The sequence below is a fragment of the Chrysemys picta genome, chromosome 23 (assembly GCF_011386835.1).
Source record: "Chrysemys picta bellii isolate R12L10 chromosome 23, ASM1138683v2, whole genome shotgun sequence".
Taxonomy (NCBI): Eukaryota; Metazoa; Chordata; order Testudines; family Emydidae; genus Chrysemys; species Chrysemys picta.
The window spans coordinates 4211463-4231769 of record NC_088813.1 but is presented as its reverse complement, the minus strand read 5'-3'; the positions used below and the strand labels follow the sequence as shown (position 1 = coordinate 4231769).

The 20307-nt window shown below is 52.6% G+C and overlaps 1 protein-coding gene across 1 annotated transcript in view; it reads left to right on the top strand.

Annotated features, from left to right (window-relative positions):
- Positions 1-20307, top strand: part of NKAIN1 (sodium/potassium transporting ATPase interacting 1) — a 217277-nt gene that overhangs the window by 168578 nt on the left and 28392 nt on the right. Inside the window, exon 6 of the mRNA XM_008168921.4 lies at positions 7178-7259. Within this exon, the coding sequence (XP_008167143.1) occupies positions 7178-7259 (82 nt within the window). The remainder of the gene's footprint in view (positions 1-7177; positions 7260-20307) is intronic.

The window sequence follows — 20307 nt, the reverse complement described above, 5'->3', positions numbered from 1 at the left end:
TCTTTGCAGCACCTCCAAGGGCTCCTGAAACCTTTTCTGCAGCATGCTGGGCAGGAACGCAGTGGGGGGAGGGAGTACTTGGCGCCCGTGCAGGGCCAGGCTCAGCTCATACAAGGTTGTCAAATTGGGAGGGGTCAGTCCTGGGTCCAGTACAATTCAATATTTTCACTGATGACTTGGATAACGGAGTGGAGAGTGTGCTTATAATATTTGTAGATGACACCAAGATGGGAGGGGTTGCAAGCACTTGGGAGGACAGGATTAGAATTCAAAAGGACTTCAACAGATTCGATGATTGGTCTGAAATCAACAAGATGAAACTCAGTAAAGACCAGTGCAAATTACTGCTCTTAGCAAGGACAAATCAAATGCACAGCTACCAAATGGGGAATAACCGGCTAGGTGGTAGCGCTGCTGGAAAGGATCTGGGGGTTAGAGTGAATCACAAATTGAATCTGAGCCAGCAATGTGAGGCAGTTGCGAAAAAGGCGAATCTCATTTTGGGGGGTGTTAACAGGAGAGTCGTATGTAAGGCAGAGGAGGATAATTGTCCCCCTGTACTCAGCACTGGTGATGCCTCCGCTGGAGAACTGTGTCTAATTCTGGGTGCCGCCCTTTAGGAAGGAAGTGGATAAATTGGAGTGAGTCCACAACAATGATAAAAGGTTTAGAAAACCTGACCTGTGAGGAAAGGTTAAATAAACTGGGCCTGTTTAGTCTGGAGAAAAGCAGATGGAGAGGAGACCTGATAACAGTCTTCAAATATATGAAGGGCTGTTATAAAAGGGACAATCCATGTCCACAGAAGGCAGAAGACGAAGTAATGGACTTAATCACCAGCAAGGGAGATTTAGGCTAGTTAGTAGGAAAACCTTTCTAACTGTAAGGATTGTTAAACTCTGGAATAGGCTTCCAAGGGAGGTTGTGGAATCGCCATCAATGGAGGTTTCTAAGACCAGGTTGGACAAATCCCTGTCGGTCTAGGTTTACTAAGCCCTGATTCAGTCCAGGTGACTGGACTAGATGACCCTCGAGGTCCCTTCCAGCCCTACATTTCTATGATTCTGTAATGGCCACCTCAGGAGACCCAGGTTTCCAAAATGGCTGCCCAAACTGCATGTGCAAATCCCACATTTCCCCTGAGTGCATAAGCTTCATGTATGGTTTGGACCCTGATGCACCGGGGAGACTGGCCCTCCCCTCTGATCTCCCTTTGGCCATATTTCTTATCGCTGTGATTGTGAAGGAGGGACGAGAGCCCCTTCAGGCAAAGCAAGGACTGCCCCCAGATTCAAAGCTGATCTGAAACTTCAGACGCTTGAAAAAGTTCTGCTAACTTTGGGTTCTCCCTGTGGTTCCGCCAGCCCACTTTGGTCATGTATCTCTACAAAGAGATTCTGAGAAGCATTCCAGCTCTTGCTTGATGATCCAAACGAAACCTTTGATTCTGGCTGTCTCCACATGCTAGTTATAGTACCTGGGTTAGCAGTTACTAATTGTCGTGTCTAAGGCCTGGTGTACACTAGAAAATTAGGTTGGCTTAACTGTGTTGCTCAGGGGTATGAAAAATCCACACCCCTGAGCGATGGAGTTAAGCAAACCTAAGTCCCTGTGTGGAGCGCGCTAGGTTGACAGAAGAATTCTTCCATCGAAGACTGTTGGTAGGGTTGCCAGGGGTCTGGTTTTCGACCAGAACACCTGGTTGAAAATAGACTCTGGTGGCTCTGGTCAGCACTGCTGACTGGGCCATTAAAAGTCCAGTTGGCATGGGGCTGGCAGGCTCTCTACCTGGATCCGCGCGGCTCCCAGGAAGTGGCTGGCATGTCCCTCCGGCTCCTAGGCGCAGGGGTGGCCACGGGGGCTCTGCGCGCTGACCCCGCCCTGAGTGCTGGCTCCACAGGTCCCATTGGCCGGGAACTGTGGCCAATGGGAACTGCGGAGGCAGCACTTGCAGGTGGGGGCACTGAGTGGAGCTACCTGGCCGCCCCGTGCCTAGGAGTCAGAGGGACATGCTGACTGCTTCTGGGAGCCACCGGAGGTGAATACCGCCCGGAGCCTACACCCCCACCCCCTATCCCAGGCCTGAGACCCCTCTTGCACTCCAAACCCCTCAGCCCCAGCACAGAGCCCCCTCCTACACCCCAAACTCCTCATCTCTGGCCCCACCCCAGAGCTCGCACCCCCAGCCGGAGCCCTCACCCCCTCCCACATCCCAACCCACTGCCCCAGCCCTGAGCCCCCTCCTACATCCCAAATTCCTCATCTCTGGCCCCACCCCAGAGCTCGCACCCCCAGCCGGAGCCCTCACCCCCTCCCGCATCCCAACCCACTGCCCCAGCCTGGTGAAAATGAGGGAGTGAGTGAGGGTCGGGGAGGACAAGTGACGGGGGTGTGGAGTGAGCAGAGGCGGGGTCTCGGAGAAGGGGCGGGGCCTCAGGGAAGGGGCAGGGCAGGGGTGTTCGGTTTTGTGCGATTAGAAAGTTGGCAACCCCACCCATTGGCATAAAGTGTCTGCACTGAAGCGCTACAGTGCTGTCGCTGTAGCATTTCAAGCCATCGCTTCGAGATACCGTATACAGGAGTCAGCTACAACCCAGCAGTGCAGGAAGAACTGGCTCAGTTGGCCTCTAACATTTGCCTAATAGAGAAGTATCCAAACCTGGGCAAACGGAGGCACATTGGCACCTGGCTGGGTGTTGCGTACAAAAATGAAGCAGGCTGCAGCTGCTCTCCTCTTTAATTACAAAGCCGTGCCCAAAGGAGACGACAGGTCCCAGAATGCATTGCACTGGCAGACGTTCAGACCTGTAGTCACTGTATTGGACAACCATGGGCCACATCCCAGGGCAATTTGACCCTGGCTTTGGCCACCTCTGCCTTAGGGTATGTCTATACTAACCGCCGGATCGGCGGGCAGCGATCGATGCAGCGGGGGTCGATTTATCGCCTCTACTCTAGACACGATAAATCGACCCCCGAGCGCTCTCCCATCGACTCCTGTACTCCACCGTCACGAGAGTCGACGGGGGAGCGGCAGCAGTCGACTTACCGCAGTGAAGACACCGCGGTGAGTAGGTCTAAGTACGTCGACTTCAGCTACCTTATTCCTCCCCTTTGTTACGGGAGGAAAGAGATCTACATTCCGGCTCGCGCTCTGCATTTCCCTTCCACCAGCATTTCAAACCGATGTAGTGGAAAATAAAAATCTCCATGTGAAATTGGACACCGCCTGTTGTAATAAGTTGCTTATGTATATTGAGATCTGGCAAGGGGCTTATCTGCCTCTGCTGTCTTTGAACTGTGTTTGCATTCCACACAGCACACGGCATTCAAACAAACTCAGGCATTCAATACACTTTTAATATTAATGCCACTGTAGCTGAGATTCAGATGCATTTTTTTTAATGGAATATCTTATTAGATTTGGAAATGGATGGATGCCGTCAAAAGTGAGAGCTCGTTGAATATTAAGTTAGAAAGACAAATAGGCCTGGAGGATGGCCCCCTTGACTTCACTCTGATTTCCAGAACACTAATAGGATAATCCATGGCATTCAGTGCTTCTTAAATGATTTATATATTGATTTCCGGGAGATCGGCAGCACCGGCCCTCTCGGAGTGTCTCGGAAGCTCCGCTTTGCAGGGAGAGAACCTAATTTGGTTAAATACAGTTTCTCTGTCCAAAAGCTGCCTTATGTTCACATTGGGTAGCGGAGCGGCTGCCCACTTTGCAGGGGATTCATGGACATCTCATCACTAAATTCCTCCCGAGGATGTCCGTGGGAGGGTTTAGGTGTCAAGTGCATAGAGGACTTTGGAGTATAATTCCTCCACGGCGTTTCAGCGGGAAGAATTAAGTGGCAAAGCCGAGAGCGATTGTAAGAATAACACAGTGCGGCTTATTTTGCTGTAGCACCACCAGTAGGCGTTATCGCCTGGCGCTCGTCCCAGAGAGACAATCGCAGGCAAGAGGGGAAAGGGAATTTGTCAAGGGAGATTTAGAGGGATGAAGCGACTCAGCGGTTCAGAAACAGCAGTGGGAAGGGAGCTCCAGAGAGATGGAGCAAATTCAAGGGACAAAGGGACCCTTCCTGCCCCTTGCCCCAGCGGTGAAGAATCATTGGGGCTAGAGTGAGGAGCTGGGGGAGTGGGTGGGTGTGAGGTCAGAGGTCGGGAGGAGGAAGCTCGTGGGCAGTTTTGTACTGGAGTCAGAGAGGGATGGGGAGGCAGTGATGGAGATGGTCCCTCAGGAGGGGATGAGCGGATGGATGGACAGTCGGCGAAGTTGCTGGAGGATGAGGGGGATGTATGGCGAGTCTATAAAAGGGATGGAGAGATGGCTAGGAAGCCAGGGTACGTGACAGAGAATGGGGATGAGCCAATCCTGGGACAAGACACTACATCTGCTTTTGCAAACTTTGAAGAAAATGGAGCCTTTTCCCTCTTGCCTCAGAAGCCCAGGGCAGGTGGACGGAAAACCTGCTGGTCCAGGGCAAAAAGCAGAAAAAGTCACCATAACCTGTGATTTAAAAAAAACCCAGGGGGATAATGCTGGCAGTATTGTCCCAGGGCAGGCAGTATTGTGGGGTGGGAGAGGCAAGTATTTGCCCTGCATTGGATTTGTCAAATTGTCATAGTCCCTCCTGAAAGTATCAGGGGGGTAGCCGTGTTAGTCTGGATCTGTAAAAAGCAACAAAGAGTCCGGTGGCACCTTATAGACTAACAGATGTATTGAAGCATAAGCTTTTGTGGGTGAATACCCATTTGTCACTCTTCAGGGGTGAATGCTGTCCCGCCTGGAAGTGCTAGTGCTGGCAGGCACCACTGGGGGTGCTGTTATTACTAGAGAACATTTACCAAGCCACCGAAATGTGCACAGATCCCAGGTAAAGTCACGTCTCCTGCCTTCAACTGTAAGTGCTTTGGGGCAGGGACTGTCGTTGTTCTGTCTTTGCACAGTGCCTAGCACAATGGGACCCTGATCCATTGGGGCTCTCCTCGGTGCTCCTGCAATATAAATAATAAACAGTAATATAATAAGAAGCCTATCATCTTCCCTGTCTTCAGTAAGGCAGATTGGCTACAGGAGAGGGATAGGAGCCGGGATTCCTGGCTGTCCTCATAAATTGCTTTATGAGCTGGGAGAAAATCCTTCCCCTCGCTGTGCCATGTGTGACATGGGCCTAGTGATACCAGCCTGCACCACAGGGTGGTGGATTAGCTTAGTGACCATCTGTAGAGCGCTTTCAGATCCTGGAAAGGGCTAGATAAGCACAAACTGTGAGTAGCAGGAGAAAGGTCTTGACTGAGTAATGAGATTTTTGTTAGCATAACGCTTTCCCAGCCTATTCTACAGACTGCATCTACACTCACCCCCCACCTGGGATTTGGCTTTATTAACACAGTCAACAATCAGGTAACAAAGTTCAGCTCAAACCTCCTCCCAGTCTCTGCAGCTCCTAAGGGCTCCTCCCTCATGACTGCTCAGCCTACACCCTAGATCATAGAATCATAGAATCATAGAATATCAGAGTTGGAAGGGACCTCAAGAGGTCATCTAGTCCAACCCCCTGCTCAAAGCAGGACCAATTCCCAGCTAAATCATCCCAGCCAGGGCTTTGTCAAGCCGGGCCTTAAAAACCTCCAAGGAAGGAGACTCCACCACCTCCCTAGGTAACACATTCCAGTGTTTCACCACCCTCCTAGTGAAATAGTTTTTCCTGATATCCAACCTGGACTTCCCCCACCGCAACTTGAGACCATTGCTCCTTGTTCTGTCATCTGCCACCACTGAGAACAGCCGAGCTCCATCCTCTTTGGAACCCCCCTTCAGGTAGTTGAAGGCTGCTATCAAAGGGTTGGATCCTCTTGCCCCAGAAAGTTCCTCCCCTGTATATCCAGATGGGGTAAGGAGCCACCTGCCTTGGTAAGGCAGCAGAACTCACTTGGCCCTTTCCCAGCAGGATTTGCACCTGCCAAGCGTGCCTGTGTGTGTGTGAGAGAGAGATGGAGGGGGGTGTCTGGCAGCAAGCAAGCAAATACTGATAGCCTGTCAGCAACACAAAAAAGCAACAGTGCTTGCAAACATTGGGCAGAAAAGATCTTGACTGTAACATTTCGCCCACCTGGTAATAGATGCCCACATTGCTGGGGGAGCAGAATAGGTCAAGATCTGCTCTGGGGAGCAGAGGCCAGCGGTCTGCCCACTTATCCAGGTCTAGTGTCTGCCCTCAGTACAGCCCACTTCCCATCGCCCCTGGACACTGTGTGTGCCAAAAGCCCCCTGGTTTGCACTGGCGGCAGGCCACTCACTTGGCAGGTTTGCATTTCCCTTCTGCTCCAGAGTAGGCCCACGGATTGTTTATTCTGGTGAATGCCCCCCGGGGCTCATAGACCAGGTAATAGACTCTCAAACAATAACCAGGCTCCTTGTATTAATGCTGTATGAAGCGGGATTAATCTGTCGGATGGAAATCACAACCATCGCAGAAATGAAAACTGATCTATTGGTGTCTGTAATTCCCCTAAATTACACACTTTAAATGAGACTTAAGTCACCCATAATTCTCCTTAAATGCCCACTTTGGCGACAATGATAGCGTAATTTTACCCACTTTGTCCAGCGTGAAATGTGAGGTCTATTGTGTGGAGTAGAAAAGAGCCAGGGGGATCTTTTTAAGTCAGTCCGGCTCTTCCTGCATTTATCTTCCGTCCGGGCAATGGGAAGGCGGCTGGGACACACGTACCGAGCTCGCAGGCCGTGTGCTCTAGGCGCACGAATGCTGGGCCGGAGTTCCCTCTTGCTTACCCTGGCTCTGCTGCTGGGATGCTGCACTGATTTCTTGGGGTCACTGCGGATTTCCACCGCTGGGAGAGAGGCCCGGGGCCAATGCACTGTCTGCATTCACGCAGTCCGACACACTCTGTCTCCGACACACACCTTCTCCCCCTCAGCCTCTCACACGAGCACGGAAGGATCCTGTTGGCTCTCCCCAGTCTGAGATGGTCACATCAGACCCACCAGGAAGTCCTGTTGCTGGGGGATTGGGCCGTTAACCTAGAGTGGGGGTGGGAGGGAAGAGAAATCCACTGCCCTGTCCTGCGCCAGCCGTGTCTCCCTGCAGTAGAAGCCGGAGCCCCTGCTGATACCCACCTTCCTGTTCTTTCCTCTCCCCAGTTGACTTCATCGGAGGATTCGATTCCTACGGCTACCAGGCCCCACAGAAGACGTCACACTTACAGCTACAGCCTTTGTACACGTGAGTCTCGCCTGCCCGCGGGGATGCGAGCGGGAGCAATGAGCCGGGGCCGCTGTTCTGCGGGGGGTGGGATGGCTCTGGGGACTGTCAAGGGTCCAGGCAGCCTTTTGCCTCCGGTCATCACCGTGCCGCCGCGGGAGCAGACTGAGTCCTCGCCACGGCGCAGCTGCTTGTGGGCGGGCGGGTGATGGCTCGGAGCCTGGCTCCTAGCTGGACACAAACCACCAGCACAACTGGCACCAAATGGCCCCCTGCATGGGCCTTGGTGACCCAGCTGCCCTCTTGCACGTCTGGGTGGGGCGTTGTGGGGAGCAGCATGCCCGGCCCTGGCCACTCCGGAAACCGGGGCCTGGTCGCTAAGGCAAATGGGGGCGCGGCTGTGGGGAGGTCATTCCACCCCCCCGCCAGCACAGTTCCCTTCAGCATGCCCGACTAAGTGCCAGTGTGTCTCATGCCCCCTGCGGGGCTCATCGACAGCTGGGCGAGCTGCCCCAAGCCCCTTGGGAAGAAGGTGAACACAGTGGCTCCAGAAGCCAAGGCACGAGAAGGGACATAGGCCTGAAACCGCACAGCCAGATGCCCCTGCAGAACTGACCGGCTAGAGGAGAACGCGTGGGACGTGCAGCCAAGGGGAGATAGTCGGGGGTGGGGGGCAGGGCGGATGAGTTCCCCTGTTTTCCCCTGTGCGATGGTGAATTGGGTGTCAGGGCTTCAGCGATGTACTTGAGGGGCTTCAACAGGAGCTGATGTGAGGGGAGGGGAGCCTGAAGTGGATGGGGATCTTCCAGCCTGCAGTGAGCTAAGGGGGATGGGCGGGCGTCTGACTCAGAAGCAGGGAGTTGTGCTGTGGGAAGAGATCAGGGCCGGCTCCAGCGTTTTTGCCTCCCCAAGTGGCGGGGGAAAAAAAAAAAAGCCGCGATCGGCGGCACTTCAGCGGCAGTTCTACCCCACTGCTTCATTCTTCAGCGGCAATTCGGCGGCTGGTCCTTCCCTCCGAGAGGGACTGAGGGACCCGCCGCCGAAGAGCTGGATGTGCCGCCCCTTTCTGTTGGCCGCCTGGAGCCAGCCCTGGAAGAGATATACGGAGACCCTCACTCCTAGGAGTGAGCATAGGCACAGCCCCCCTGCTCTTCCTGTCTTGAGCCCCTCTGCAGCTGTCCTAGCACAGCTCAATCCTGACCCACAGCCTCCCTGTCCTGAGCCCCCCCACAGCACTGCACTTACAACACTGGCAATTTTAACCTGCCACCTCCCCAGCTGCTCTAATCCTGGGTTGTTTCTATTGATCAAACACTGACAATGGTACCAGAGTTTGATCAATAGAAACAAGATCAGACTCGTCACATTCATTTTCACTTGCGATCCGATTCGATTGTGCACTGAGAACCCCAGAGGTGAAAGGATGGTGCAGAAAACCCCGCTGCGCCCCCTCTCTCCTCTCTATGGCTTTCCACTCTTCCATTCTGCAGCCACTAGGCCTTCTAAACACTGAATATTTTCCAGTGGGAGCAACATCTCTTCAGATAAGTGCAACTGACTTCCCCCCCTGCCCATTTAAGCTTAACTAGATAACGCTAAAATGAGATAACGATGCAAAATCTGAAGGGATTAGCCTCATTCGGGCTTTGCTGGCTGCCAAAAATTAATTGTGTTTTAAGTCTTGTATGTAAATTCAAGGGCATACAGTGCAATTATAGATGCAGAGAGGAGACGGCCATGAGACAAATGCATCCAGAGTGCTGCTGTACTCTTCCTCAGCGCTCTGTCAAAGACATACATTCTCACATGCAGCATTAACTTCCCTCTTTCCTCTGACCCCATCTCTGGGCTAGAAAGAGAAATGCCCCATAGATCCCCTCACCACAGCAGATGAATAGGGGGGTGGCTATTGCAAAGGGGAAGGAATGGGTGATGGAGTGTGAAATCAATGTCGCTATGCCAGGGATCAATTGGGTCCTCGGCTCCCAGGAATGAGATGGCAGAGACTGGAGAAGCGTTTTCCAACATAAATCCCAAATGAAGGCTTCTACCGGGCTTCTGTGGTGTCTCTGCTTTGCTTCCTAATGCTAACGTTATTTTAGACTAGACGCTCTTATTTACTTCATGGCTGTACAGCGCCTAGCGCAACGGGACCCAGCCAGAGTGACCTGTAGGCATGGCTGCAGGAAAAATGTTAAATCATGATAATAACTTGGAAGCCTGCAAACTACTGATCGTCGGTCTCATAAATCCCTATTTGCTGCAGCCACTAGAGGGCGCTGCAGGGGAAGCCCTAATCAGCTCCTGCCACTCCAGCGCCAATCAGGGGAAATGGTTTGGGGCTGGGCCACTAGCTGGAAACTGGCCACACCTGCCAGCCTCGTTAACAGGGGCTAAAAGCTTGGGAGGGAGCCCGGGGCGGGAGGCAGGCTCAGAAGGAACCCCACCAGCATGGCTATTGTCATGAAGTGAACAGAGAACGAACCCCTGGGGTTCCTGTCCCAGCTCAGTGCGGTGTTCCACAGAGGTAGCCCAGATCTGATGGCAGCGGGGGCCTAGGAACTGTTGTGGCAGTGCTGAGAACAGCTTCTGTGTCGGCTTTGGGGCAGTTAGTCAAACAGGCATCAGCCGACTTCGCAGTCAAGTGTGGTGTTTCTTGGAGTTTGTAATGAGGACAGTATTTCTTTGCAAGCAACCAAAACAGCTGCCTGGCTCAGAATTGGCAGCAGGAGAGTATTGTAGTATAGTAGGGCTAACTGGGTGCCATAGTGCTAGGCACTGAATACCCCCCACAATGCACAGAGCACCCTGGAATCCTGCGTCCTTGAGCCTTCAGTGAGCTCTTGGGCTGGTCAGTAGCGAGTATATGAGCAATGCCCCCGCTTGTATTGTTACATAGTGTGTTGTGGTGTTATTGGACAAATCCTTGTGTGACCACCCAAAGCACTGAATTCCATGTGATTTGGCACCCCTATTGGAGAGCACGGTGTGACGTGGCTGGGACAGGCCCGGATCCCCTGTGTTACAGAGTCAACAGAACGGTGCTTTACAGCAGGATGTGGTGAATTGAATTTGGCTGGATTCACCTGCAGCTGTCTAATGACCTTCCTCTCTTGTGCCAGCCCCCGGGAAGAACAGCAGTGCAAGGAGCAGGGAGCGCACGCATGTCCGAACAGCTCTCTCGACACGGAATGATCCTAATGCGTTCTTGCACAGATGAACCAAAAGGCTGGATGGGGGTTTTAAAGATGTTTGTGTTTGTCTCAGATTAAAGCCCGAGAGAGCTTTCTCCTTCCACGTTAGGCTTTATTGCCATCAAACAGTGAGCAGGGGGGATCTTGACAGTTCATCTGAGTGGCTAACGGTCAGAATCCAGCATCCCCTTGTGGACGGTTGTTTTGGCTGACTCATTTATGCTACGCTTGGTCAATGCTGGATCGATTGCTTCAGTGATGACCCCAAATAAGGTTCCCCGCGATACCAGATCAGCAGCGTCCTGCAGTAAAGTGCCAAAGCCGGCCGTGTCAGTAGTGTTTGAGAACACTACCAGCGATTTCTGCAGCGGTGTTTCATGGGAGTTATTGAAGCCACAAGAGATACTGGGTACTCCAAAGCTGATAGCACTTAGATGCTGTGGTGATAGGTGCTACAGAGAAACCTCAGCTAGATAGAAAGGCCTCAATTACGTTTTGCTATGGCTTTGTTTCTGTACAACGTGGAAGCCGTGCCGCCAGGCGCTGGGAGCTGGTCAGATTTCACAAGCTCGGCAGGACAGAGCTAGGTAGGAGACACCAGGGAACACTTCAGATACCGCCCGAAGCAGGGTTGCCAATGGAGCTTTGGGGGCTGTCCCCTCGGAGTCAATGTGGAACCAGTACCCCAGTGCGAAGGTAGGGGGCGCTGTGTTGTGGTAAAACCACACTTCAGAGAAGACCTAACACGGGCCCTGCGCGGTGTGAGATCCTCTGGCACTGGGTACAATACAGTGGAAAGGCTAGAAAGGTTGACAGGGAATAAGCTGAGTTGCGGAGAGGCTAGTGCTAGAGGTCTCTGAAGTGGGCACAGGGGAGGCAGGAGGCGTCTGCAGAGAGGAAAATGGGTGATCTTGCTATCCGGCTGTGACGATGACACGTACCCCAAGCACAAGGACCGGGAGAGTATCGGGAGCAGCATGGCCCAGGGGAGGGCTAGCAGATAGGGACTGTCAATATGTGTCTGTTTGATGGCCATCATCTTGGAGCTCGACCTGGGACCCCAATGGTTAGAACCTGAGTGGCGACAACTTGAGCTAAAGATCCAGCCTTCTGTAAGTGGTGGCTATTCCGTTCAGAACCTCTGTAGCCCAGGGTGACCTGCAACACACCCGTACACCTGTACACTGCTTACCACAATGGGGCTCTGGTTCCTGGCTGGGGCTGTTAGGTGCGCTTGTGGCTTAAATACTAACAATAGATCTGGGCTTTGTTCCTGGCTCTCCCACCAGCTGCGTGACTCTTTCGTTCTCCCTCTGCAAACTGGGGGTCGTGACGCATTCCCCACCTTTGGGAAGCACCTGGAGAGCCAGGAATGAAAAGCACCATGTGTGATCTATTTGGATCCCGCAGTGGGCGCCAGCAGAGTGATATCTGAGTCCCTGCCAAGTAGTTAGCCTGAACCCAGCCCTGCCAGGCCAAGAAGCATCATTATCCCCTTCGTACACCTAGGGATACTAAAATCACCCAGGGAAGGGAAGGAAGAGCTGGGGATTGAACCCACTTCTCCTGTATGGACTGGCCCAAGCCTAGCTGGCCGACCACCGGGGGCTCTGGGCTGACTCTGTGCTGCCAGTGTCCTTAGCCCTTCTGGCCTTGGGCCTGATTCTTTCCCCCTTACGCCAGGCTCACACCACACCACTGCACTGACCTCAGTGGCGCTGCTCCTGATTTACGCCGGTCACTGAAACCAGACTCAGACCCTCAAAGACTTTGATCTGTTCCGAACCTGAGGCAGCTCAAGAGGATTTGCAGAACTCGCCGTTTCACCCGTGTCGGGGGGGCTGGGAACACTGTTATGTGACGTGGAACTGTAGCGGCTCACACAGCCTGTCACTTGAATGGCCGGAGGGGGGAGGGTTGAAACCTGTGTTTATACTGCGCCTTTCATCCCGAAGTATCCCAAACTGCACGAACTCTCCCGTGTGCTGTATGCATCCGTCATGATGGCACAAAGTGAGTTTCCAGTAACCACGGGGAAGCATTTGCCAGTCTGTCCTGGCTTCTGTATGTCTGTCCTTTTGCTTGTAAGTTCTTTGGGGCAGGGAATGCATTATTGTTGTACTGCATAGTACAAACTAGGTAATACATATGGAAAGCATTTTGCCTGCCAATGAAATGTAGCTACTTCTGGAGTGGAAGATGGCAGCTATGTACAGCATACAGCAACCCAGCAGTGTAGGGCAGAAAGTGAAGAAGAAGAAGACTATTTGCAGTTGAACTGGGGGGAGAGGGGAGCAGGATTCTAGGTAGGCCATGAAGTCTGGTGGGTTGAGCCCGGGAGTAGGCAAGACCTGCCTGTGATGCGTTGGGTCACAGAAACCCCCTTGGGAGCTGCTACCTGATGTGCTGGGTCTACCTCTAAGCCTGTTTTCCCTGCCAGCTTGGGACTCCAGAACCCTGCCTTGTTGAGCCAGACGCGCTTGCCTGCTACAGACACAGATCCAAGTCTGAACCACATCCCCCACAAGCCGCAGGCTTAACTGAAAACAGCTTAAGAAGTGTTCCGGTCTCCAGCACTCAGATACCCAGCTCCCAATGGGGTCTAAACCCCAAATAAATCCGTTTTACCCTGTATAAAGCTTACCCTGTATAAAGCTCAAACTCATAAATTGTTCGCCCTCTATAACACTGATAGAGAGATATGCACAACTGTTTGCCCCCCCCCCCCCCCAGGTATTAATACATACTCTGGATTAATTAATAAGTAAAACGTGATTTTATTAAATACAAAAAGTAGGATTTAAGTGGTTCCAAGTAATAACAGACAGAACAAAGTAAATTACCAAACAAAATAAAACAAAACACGCAAGTCTAAGCCTAATACAGTATGAAACTAAATGCAGGTAAATCTCACCCTCAGAGATGTTCCAATAAGCTTCTTTGACAGACTAGCCTCTTTCTAGTCTGGGCTCAATCCTTTCCCCTGGTACAGTCCTTGTTCCAGCTCAGATGATAGCTAGGGGATTTCTCATGACTTCCACCCCCTTTGTTCTGTTCCACCCCTTTATATAGCTTTGGCACAAGGCGGGAATCTTTTGTCTCTTTGGGTCCCTACCCCTCCTTCTAAATGGAAAAGCCCCAGGTTTAAGATGGATTCCAGTACCAGGTGGCATGGTCACATGTCCTGTGAGACCCCAAGCCTTCATTTTCCCCAGCCTGACTCACAGGAAGGTTTGCAAGTAAACAGAGCCATTTATAGTCAATTATCCTAATTGATGGAAGCAATCAAGATTCCAAACCCCCATTAATGGCCCACACGTTGCATAATTGCAATAGGCCCTCAGAGTTATATTTCATATTTCTAGTTTTAGATACCAGAGTGATACATTTATACAAATAGGATGACCACGCTCAGTAGATTATAAGCTTTGTAATGATACCTGCATTAAGCATATTCCAGTTACATTATAGTCACACTTATTAGCATATTTTGATAAAATCATATGGCGTGCAACGTCACACTGCCAATAATAACTCTTTGCCCTTCTTTAGCATCTTCCATCTTTGAAGCCCAAAACACTTGAGACAGATTAATGAATTAAGTCTCACACACAAGCCCTGTGGGGTAGCTAAATATTATCACCATATTTCTGATGGGGAAACTGAGGCACAAAGCGATTAAGTGACTTATCTAAGGTTCTAAAACAAGTCAGAGCTGGGACTAGAAACCAGTTCTCCTGACGCCCAGCCCTCTGCTTTAATAGCTAAGGTAGGCTGTCTGAGCACTGATCCTAGCTCTGACACTGACTTGTGTGACCTCATGCATGTCATGTCACTTCTCTGTCCCTCAGTTTCCTCCTTTGTCCGAAGAGGGCAGGTAGCTAATACCTTCCTCACAGCAGGGCAAGTTAGAATTCATGAATGTTTGTACATTGCTAACGGTTAGCATTGGGCAGGACTTCATGTCCTGATGGGGTTTGAACCAGGACACCAGCGTTTAAACAGAACATCCCTGCTCTTGAGCAAAGTGCCATGGGATCTGTAGTAACCAGGACCTTGGTCGTACAGCCCATCCAGCGCACACGGCCAGAGCCCTCTCCCATGACTGGGAATGGGGGTCCCTGCGTGTTACCCTGCTCCTTGTACCAGAGAAGCAGAGGCTGTGTGATCCTGCTTCAGCTCTCTGTGGACTCGCTTAAATCTCTTCCTCCTTTTCTTTAAGGTTAGAGGTTGCATGAGCACCATGTGGTTGTGTGGTGTCCACCACAGCAAGGCCTACAGAAAGATGAGCTCCACACGCTTGATTTCCTTACATTTCCCGCAGCCCCAGGCCGCAGGGCCCTTGGTTAATTTCAGACACATCTCCCCCTGTAAATGCAAAGCTTTGGCTCCTCAGTTCTAATCCGTTCTTCGAAGACACAATGAAATTAAATTGTGCGTTGTTGTGAATGGCGCTGACCATTGCTGTTGACGCAGGAGCTGCCCAGCGTGTGGGAAAACTGATGGGAGTTAGAGGGAGAATTAGATCCGCTGCGCCATCTGCACTGAGTCGCGTGGGAAGAGCGTCAAGCACGAGACGTTTTCCCGGCACGCCGGTGGCTTTGTGCACTCCAAGTCACAATGGCACGGTGGGGCATCCCCACCGGAGAGCAAACACCTGCGGGGCTTTAGGCTAAGGGCTCGCTGCTCATCTGGTGGTTCCAGGATTCCTCTGTCTCATGAGATCCCCCCATCAGGGCCGTATTTGAGCGCCTCTCACGCACTAATGGCTTTGGCCTCCTGGTGCCCCTGGGAGATAGGGAAACACGGCCCAGGTGTCCCTGAGCCTCTGACTGCCGGAAACTGGGACTGGGTGACAGAATGGATCTCTCAACAATCGCTCTGTTGTTTTCATTCCCTCTGAAGCATCTGGCATAGGCCACTGGTCTGACCCAGAATGGCCATTCTTATGTTCTTATTATGTCCATTGTATGGATGGAGAATGGAAGCACCGGGGGCAGGATTCATCCCTGGACTGGTATCTGGGCCTGCGCTGTTCAGAGGCGGCTGAGAGCCCTAGCCCTGGCTCTGGCAGCCCTGAGGTCCTTTGCAGGGCTGCTCCTGCTACCTCCCTCTTCCAGGCCACCTGCTCCCTGCTTCTGTTCTGCCCAAGCTCCCCCTGTACCCAGGGCTGCAGCGCTGTTGGGGCTATGTCTGCGCAAGGGAGGGATCTCAGGCCTCTCCTTCAGCCCTTAGCACCAGCCTTGATGCACAAAGAGGGTGAATCAGGCCCGCAGAGATTCAGTGACTTGTACCCAGTCACGCAGGAACCCTGTGGCAGAGCAGGGAACTGACCCACTCCACTGTCTTAGTCACAAGACCAGCCTGCCTTTCTTGCCTGTTCAAAACCATTGTTTATCTCCATCAGCAGTGACCGGCCCTGGTATAGACCCATGCTTCATCTGCACTAACAATCGCTCAGATTAGGGTGACCAGATGAGAGGGAGAAAATATCGGGACACGTGTGAGGGGGGGTCCGCCGGCAGAGGGGGAAAAAAAGAAAAAAGCCGAGTGCTGCCGGCGGAGCAGCATAAATAAATAAAGATGAGTGATGCCGGCAGAACAAAATATCAGGACAAATTGCGTCCCGACCAAAGATCGGTCGGGATGCGGGACAAACACCTAAATATTGGGACGGTCCTGATTTTATCAGGACGTCTGGTCACCCTAGCTCAGATTTCTAGCCCCTCTCACCCAGGCGGGCTCCTGGGATTCTGCCTCAACCCCCCCAAAACAAACAACAAACCCCAACCTCATGAAAGGTTTTCTCAAAATGCACCTCAAACAAACACAGCCTCTTGCGATTTACCCTGGGAGCAGATTTATTCCTCACACATGAATGGGTCTGTGTTGAACAAAATCAAAAGCTTGCAAGCAAAATGCCAGGCTGCAATAACCAAATCCCTGGACGGCTGGCTCACTAGGACTGCCACTCTTTAGTACCTGTAGTAGGCCTGGGGGAGGGATACCTCAGTAGTTTGAACAGTGGCTTCCTAAACCCAGGGTTGTGAGTTCAATCCTTGAGAGGGCCACTTAGTGAGCTGGGGCAAAATCAATATTTAGTCCTGCTAATTAAGGCAGGGGGCTAGACTCAATGACCTTTGGGGGTCCCTTCTAGTTCTAGGAGATGGGATATCTCTATTTATTATACCTGCCCTTGGAGACCGACATGCCCTTACCAGCTTACTTTTTTTTGCAGAACCAGGCCTGTTTCAAGCAAACGAATGTGAGTGAGCGAGAAACCGGCTGGATTGAGGCTGAGCAGCCGGGTTTGTAGCTCACTGGGAGGGAAGCTGGGAAGGCCGGGCTTTTAAAAACAGGCAACATTCTGAATTCATCTGTTCTGTGTCCCAGGGGTTTTCTGAGTGCGGTGTCTCTTCCTGAACACAACCCACTGACACCATGTAGGGCCCCCTCAAACGCCAGCCAGGACTTCGTAGGGATGGGACGGGCTGCTGGGGACACGGCGGGTGGCAGAGTGGTAGCCAGCGCCGAACACACCAGTGCAAATTTTGGCCAGGGATTGTCACCCTCCTCCACGTCTCTGAGAACTGCCACTGAGCTCTTTAGCCCAGCGCCACCCACCACCTGTCCTGAGGTTTCCTCGGGCCGATAAGCACCCAGCGTGTCTCGAGAATTCAGTTCCTCTCTCGACAGGGAGGCTGAATTGGCCTTGGAGGGAGCTCACCCTGTGATTCTAGAGGAAGCAGGTTGTCCACACCTGAGGCTTAGGCCAGTGAGTCACCCCCTGTTGACGCATCTGGCAAGTTGCTTTTTCAAACTACGTATTTTTTTATTAGTTTCGTAACTCGGGAGCAGACCGTGCACGCGCCCAGTCAGAACAGACGCAGCTTTGTCACCAGCCCTGGATTAATAACAGTCATTACTGCACAATTTGACAGCAGTGCCTCTGCTGGACATACCTCATCTGGAACAAGCGTCCCGCCCAGCCCCCCAGCTGCGTCTCTGCCGGCCTGCTGACTTACTGCCTTATACCTCAGTCCAATACCAGAGAGCCAGTGGAGTCCTGGTGCCAATTTCTAAACCTGACTGCCTGGCCTGCCCCTCGAACCACAAAGCCCCAGATGTGTGTGCGAATGCCTGTGAGAGCACACACGTGTGTGTGAGAGCTGAAGTGTCCCTAGTGTTTTAGCACAGACCGGACTTGGCGGTAGGGATTCTAAAGAGGATTGTTTCTTGAGGCTGCTGGACACCAGCCAGACCCTGTGGTTCTCTCTGGCTCTCAGCCTTTGCCGCTAGTGTCACCACACAGGGTCTCCCCTGGCCTGGACTCTGCACTCATGGACGGGATGGCTGAGTGCACTACAGAGGCAGTCGATGTGTCTGGAATTTAAACACCCACCTTTGCAAAGGAGGCTGTGTCCACACGACAAACCGCAGCGCTGCCACTACATAGACTCGTACCACAGCGATGAAAGGGGGGGTTCCATCGCTGCAGTAAACCCACCCCCTCCAGAAGGCATACAGAAGAATTCTTCCCTCGACCTTGCGGCATCTCTAGTGGGGGTTAGGTCGACCTACCTACGTCACACAGGGCGTGACATTTTTCACAGCCCTGAGCGATGTACCTAGGCCGACCTACGTTTTAGGTGGAGACCATGCCTAGGACTCTTAAAGGGGAGCTGCAAAGCTGTGATGAGAGCCGGGGGAAGCCCAGATTTCTGGGCTGACTCCCCGTTCCCCAGGCTGTCCGGCCAGCCAGCATCGGACTCAGGGTCCATTCACCTTTTCATCGTTTTTCTCCCTGGCCCTGGCTGGTTTGCTGGCACCGTCCCAGGGCCGGATGCTGCAGCGGGCGGCTTGCACAGGCTGTCAAGAGACTTTTGCAGTCAGTGAGGTCATGGACCGGTGCATTCTGGGATATTGTTAGTGGATCAGGGAGGGAGAGAAAAGCAGGAGCAGGGCCGGGAGACTTTTAGACCCCCAGTTCCCAAACACAGCCTCCTCTGCCACTCCAGCCCTGGGCTCCCCCACAGCTCTGCCAATGCACCGACCTGCAGCATCTCCCAGCTATTCCAGCCCTGGGCCTCTCCTGAGTACGGGCTACACGTCCTCATGAAGGCAGAGGTTGCTTTATGATGTTGATAACCATTCACCCGAGTCCAGACTAAGAACCCCAAACTCATTCCATTGATGACCTACAGCCTAAGTACAACCGACTCCCTATGAGTGGCCTAAACCCCTCAGATACTACGGAGAAGAAGACAGTATAAGAACTGAATAGAACAGACACACTTGCCCTGTCATTGGGAAGCTCGCCTGTCCCAGTTAGACACATTGTCTTTTTAAAGCCATCACAGCCTGGTCTGGGGCAGAATCTCAGAGCAGCCAGGACGCTCTGTGACATTCCATCCCGGTGCATCATCAAACAACCGCCTGAGCAGGCCCTGGCCACGGTCTGGGACTGGCTCGCCGGGCGGGGGACTGTGCTGCGGTGCAGCTGGGCTTCGCATGTCCACAGCCATCTCGTGCTCTGATCACCCAGCACATTAATTTCCTCAGACATAATTACTCCTTGTATTATTTACAGCGAGGCGTGTCGAACTTCCATCATCCCGACAGCAATGTTGGTTCGAGCTCCTTTCATCCAGATAGACCTGCTCTGGATGGTCGGGCTGAGAGACGTTTCTCGCCATCTCTCCCCCAGGATAGGTCCTGCACAGCGAGCCGCTCACCCACCACTGCAGCCTGGGGGAGCCCAGCCAGACACGATCCCCCGTTAGCGCTCAGGACTGTGTGGGGAGAAGCTCCTTGAGAAGCACAAAGAGAGCTGAATCAGACGGCCTCTGCCTCAACGCTGCCATGGCAACTTGACCCTTCCTCCCCTGCACCCAGGCCAGCCCTGCCGAAGGGCATCCGTCCGGGCAGAGCGCCCTACCCTGTTCTAAACTCATGAAGCATGCCTGTGACAAAGGTCAGTCACCGTAGCCTTGTATTATGGGGAGGCAGTGTGACCTAGTGGGTTGAACACTGGCTTGGTACTCAGGAAACCTGGGTTTTATTCCGGTCACTGCCACTGGCCCGCTAGGTGAGCTTGGGCAAGTCACGACCCCTGCTCCGTGCCTCAGTTTCCCCATCTGTAAAACAGGGATAGTGATTCTGACAACCTTTGCAAAGAGCTTTGAGATCTCCTACTGCAAAGCACTATAGAACAGTGAGGGATTATTATGTTACAGGTGGGGAAGCGATCACAGAGATGCCTGAGATCACGTATGACGTCAGTGGCGCATAGCTGGCAATAGAAACTGGTGTCCTGAGGCCGAGTCCTGTGCCTTAACCACAAGCCCATGCTTTTAAACACCAGCCGAGCACTTCGTTAGCAAACATGATTGATCAGAGCAGCCTGCGAACAATGCCATGGCGAGAAAATCCATGGAGTTTACAAAGCGTCCACTACATGATATGAATTAGCATTAAAACATCTCCCTGCTCTGGCCCGAAACACTCCGTGACCCAGCGATGGCTCTGCAGGGGCCCTTCCATCAGCTCTGATTAGAAACACAGAGCCAATTTCTGGTCTCAGCGACACCGCTAGGAGAGCAGGGCAGCTCCAGTGCAATGCACAGAGTTCCTCCCGATTTCCACCGCTGTCTCTCAGGGCAGAAGCTGGGCCAGAAACTTTAAAAAATAAAAATCAACCCCAGAAGAACTGGCTGGAATAGGTTTAACCCTTCAACTGCTGGTGTTTTCCAGACTCTGTTCCTATGTACTTCCAGCCCCAGGCATGCACAGGACCGTCACATACACCTGCCTCTACCTTCTGTGTGTGATTGGGCACTGCTGCCTCCAAAGGGCACTGCAGATCTGTGAGGCTC